The sequence below is a fragment of the Halyomorpha halys genome, unplaced genomic scaffold (assembly GCF_000696795.3).
Source record: "Halyomorpha halys isolate HHAL.00 unplaced genomic scaffold, Hhal_1.1 Scaffold777.1, whole genome shotgun sequence".
NCBI classification, from domain to species: domain Eukaryota; kingdom Metazoa; phylum Arthropoda; class Insecta; order Hemiptera; family Pentatomidae; genus Halyomorpha; species Halyomorpha halys.
In genome coordinates, this window is record NW_027107689.1 from 517,738 (window position 1) to 522,054 (window position 4,317).

A 4,317-nucleotide genomic window follows, 5' to 3' on the forward strand; every position below is an offset into this window, starting at 1 on the left:
GATAATGGCACTTGTACCAACCTGGCAGTGGTTGCCCTAACGTTTCAACTTCTAATGAACCTTAAAATAAATATTTATATATATATATATGTATACATACATATGGTAAGGTGCTGCATGTATATGTATATATCTTGATATCTTTATCTTTTATCCATGTAATGTTATCAAGATCCACAAATATATATTTTTTTTTTTGTGGATCTTGAGGATCAGTTAATAATACAACTATACTGAGATAATATTTCACAACCTTATTGTTTACATAGCCATGCCCTACAATGAAAAAAACATTTTTTTTTTAGAACAAAGAATTTCTACAACAAATTATTTAAAAAACTACATGTACATAGTATAGTTTAAGATCAATGACGATTACAATTAAAACATTACTAACAATTGTTTATTACAGTTTGTTCTACATTGCTGTGATACAACTAACCCAAAGTTTGTACCAGAACTCAATATGTTCAGACATTAATAGAACTGAATACATTGAACATTCAGTTCTGGTACAAACCTTGAGTTAGTTGTATCACAGCTATATTGAACAAACTGTAATAGACAATTGTTAGTAATATTTTAATTGTAATAGTTATTAATCTTAAACTATACTATGTTTAAGAAGTGTAGTTTTTTTAATAATTTGTTGAAGAAATTGTTTGTTCTAAAAAAAAAAAATGTTTTTTTCATTGCATGGTATGGCTTCATAAACAATAAGGTTGTGAAACATCATCTCAATATAGTTGTATTATTGACTGATCTTCAAGATCCACAAAAAAAATATTATATTTTTTTCCTCAAACCACAGAAAATCAACATTTTGTGAATTTATTTTGACAAATATCATAGAAACTGCTACTCTTATGGAGATGTTCATAATAAACTAATTAATGGATTGTTTAACAGGCTTTAAATTGAGCCATTGTAGTTACTATCATATTGAACTTTTTTTCAAGATGTGTCACGTTTTAAATTGGAAAATGCAAAAGTTATGTAAAATTATTTATAAGCTGCACTTTAGGAACAAAAAATACATAAGGTTAATCATATTTCACCAGATGATGTGATAACTAATTAATAACCAACTTATGTGGAATAATAAATTGGTGTTTCAAAAACTATGTCTTGGAAAACATTAAACACAAATAGTTATATTATGTCTCGGTTTGAAGCTCGTTAAATGCACCATAAAGTAGTTTATGATGATTATTTTCCTAGAAATAGTATTTTTCATCATATGTGTAAACTTTTTTACTATCGTCTTTTGTAAACAGTTTTACATTAGAATCCATTGGAAGAAATTAGTTTACAACTACTTCTAGGTTGACTTGAAATTTTCTCATTATATATCGACATTTTCTATATTTAGTACTGTTTTACAAGCTATTCACTAATTTCATTACGGTAAGTTTCTTAATTTTTTTTTCTATTATATTATTATATATGAAACCATAACGTAAATGTAATAATATAATTTTTAACATTTAAAATTGTTTATTGAAAATATTGCAATTTGGCTTCCTTTTATAATATTAATATTATTTTTGAAGGAAGATAGTCTGGGTGGCGGTCAATAAAGGTATCAAAATATTAAAAGAAAACTATTTATTGTTAACCAATGGTTTGCCCCACTTTGCAGGGATTCGTTATTAAAATAGTAAAATAAAACTATTTATTGTTACACAAAGCCCTGCAAAGTGGGGCAAACCATTGGTTAACAATAAATAGTTTTCTTTTACTATTTTGATAACTTTATTGACCGCCACCCGGACAATCTTCCTCCAATCTACTTCATACGGTCAACTATCTTCTTCCAATAATATTATTTTTATTATTAAAAAATAGTACATCTGTCATATTAGTTTATGTTTTGGGCCATTGATGGCCATCTTTATCTTATTGTTGTATATCTTTTAAACAATACTTATTATACCAACATGTTCAGAAAGTCAATTTTATTTATTTCTTTTAAAAAAAAATAATTTAATTAACAAAATTACAGGGTATATTATAGGTATATATGTTACTTATTTTTCCACGTATTAATCTTCCCAATGTATACAGGTTCTAATTCGTAGTACAAGATTTTGATGCCCTCCTCTTAGAATATCAAGACCTCTTTTTTTCTTCCTTTTAATCGTTTTTTTTTTTTCTGCCCTTGTCTTCAGGAAGGTGAAAATATGAAAATCTGAAGTTGCCAAGTCAGGATAGTTCAACAAGATTTAAAAACACCTTGGTGGCATTGGTAGTGTGCGGGTAGGCATAGTGCAACAAACACACTCCCTTTGTTTTTCCTTTTGCGAGAAGGAAGCTTATGATAGTCCTAATAGTCCAGTCAAAATAAATATAATATTAACTCCTAAATACTTGTAACTTTACTTAGAGTTACATGAGTAATCACACTCTTTGCCACAGCCAGGCTACATGGTTTTTTTAATTCTTATGTTTATTTTTTTTATTATAATTATTATTAAATATAAATTTAGTTTTTAGTCCATTCGATTCAGAGTTAAATTTCCCTCTAAACATAAAACTCATTAACAAGTAATTATACGAATTTAAACTGACCAGATGACTGAATCGACAATGGTGCTGTAGTGTGCCTAATATTGATAATATAGAGGGCACTATCTGCAATTCCTTTAGAAATAGAGTTCTTGCTACTTGGAAAAAAATTTGATTTTATTGCTGTGTACTTGAGGGATAAGTAGAAGCCAAATTTCTATTATTGAAACATAACATTGAATCTCTAGAAAAGCGAATGAGAAAAATAAATTGTTGTTAATTTTTAAATACTTGGTTTTCAATAGAAAGAAGAAGACCTCCAGAGCTCTAGTGGCCCCACAAGAACTGTTGAGTCGAAGCGTTTCCGTCCCGGTAGAGAAAGCTAAAAACGTCCAGGCATGGAATACTCCCAATTCAGTCACCAATTCGTTCACGAACTCAGTAAGCCCTAGGGCAGCCAACACTGATGAAACGTAAGTTATCACATAATTTTTTTTCCCTCTAAATTATTAATTATAATTTAATTAAGCTATATGGATGGTGTTTGTAAACTTTCATACATGGAGCATGTGTTTGCATCTTCTTGTTTCGTTATTTTTCTTTTAATGGAATGTTATTAAAAAAAAGGTAATGCCACGTCAACTCAACACACTTTTGATCATTACCATCTCAGATTTTCATCAAATTTCTACAAATATTGTATTCATTTGGAAAAATTTTATTGAGATATGTTTAGTTATTTTTGAAGTACACCGCTGTTAAATACCAATAAATGGACAAAAAACAGATAATAACAAGTTTTGGAATTGCTGCAGAAGCTTCCCTAATTTAGCTAGAGATATCGGATAGGTGTCATTTTACAGTATATCCCATGCACTTTCATATGATATGCAACACTACATAGGTTAAGATAAGTTAACATTTCTCAAAACCTTTAAAGTTTTTTTAATAAGAAAGTGATAATAGAGTTAAATTGAATTGTGATTAAAAATTTTAATAATTAATGTTAAGATTGGCCAAATAGGGTAATTTGGACTGAAATTGATGACCTAACCAATTTATGCTCTTTCTATGATGACTGATGATTTTTGATGACTCCTATTACACAAGCTAACACTGTTTTTAAACAAAGCATTTGGTCCTCTAATAGTTTTCAACACATCTCATCCCAAACAAAGAGTCGCTTTAACTTTTTGGATAATTTTAGATGTCTTCTTTTTCTAGATTTCCCACTAAGGGAGACAAAGGATGTTCAGGACCTCCTGCATCCAGGATACGTTCTACCTTTCCCGAGTTTAAACATCAAGTAAAATCTAAACCAAATAGTGGTCTAGATATTTGTTGTAAACATCGATTATAGCACAACAGTTTTTACATATGAATTTCTCTATGAATATAATTCTTAAATATTTAGTATCTACTTCTATTTTTTCTTGAATGTACTGTAATTACAAATCTTGATGGGAAGATAAATATATTTGAATCTGCTCAACATGGCAGTGATTTTACCAAATTTTGGAAAGACACGTGCCTCCATCTTGGCTTTGAACCATATCTTTTGTGACTGCATATTTTACTGATGAAAATTGGTTAGCTTGCTTTTTGGTTTAATACAACAAATAAACAATACTGAAATAATACATAACATAAAACATACTAAAAATCATTAATACATAAAAATACCTATTTACTTATAAAAGAGGATATTACAATATTTATAATTTATATAAATTTGCAGAAGCTCGAGTCTGACCATAACTGTAATATTAACAAACAAAGTTAATTTTTTTTTTGGAGCTTATAATGTTT

At 28.5% G+C, this 4,317-nt stretch overlaps 2 protein-coding genes across 9 annotated transcripts in view; one reads left to right on the plus strand and one right to left on the minus strand.

Annotated features, from left to right (window-relative positions):
* Ask1 (apoptotic signal-regulating kinase 1) overlaps positions 1-4,317 on the plus strand; it is a 44,350-nt gene that overhangs the window by 22,011 nt on the left and 18,022 nt on the right. For both annotated transcript variants that reach the window (XM_014429203.2, XM_014429204.2), the window contains exon 17: positions 2,814-2,981. In XM_014429203.2, the coding sequence (XP_014284689.1) occupies positions 2,814-2,981 (168 nt within the window). The remainder of the gene's footprint in view (positions 1-2,813; positions 2,982-4,317) is intronic.
* LOC106686097 (uncharacterized) overlaps positions 1-4,317 on the minus strand; it is a 31,335-nt gene that overhangs the window by 16,491 nt on the left and 10,527 nt on the right. Inside the window, exon 1 of one of the 7 annotated variants that reach the window (XR_010843075.1) lies at positions 2,800-2,893. The exons of the other annotated variants lie outside the window; for them this stretch is intronic. The gene's annotated coding sequence lies outside the window, so the exon portion shown is untranslated. Of the gene's footprint in view, positions 1-2,799; positions 2,894-4,317 lie in introns of those variants that run through there. 7 annotated transcript variants of the gene reach the window in all.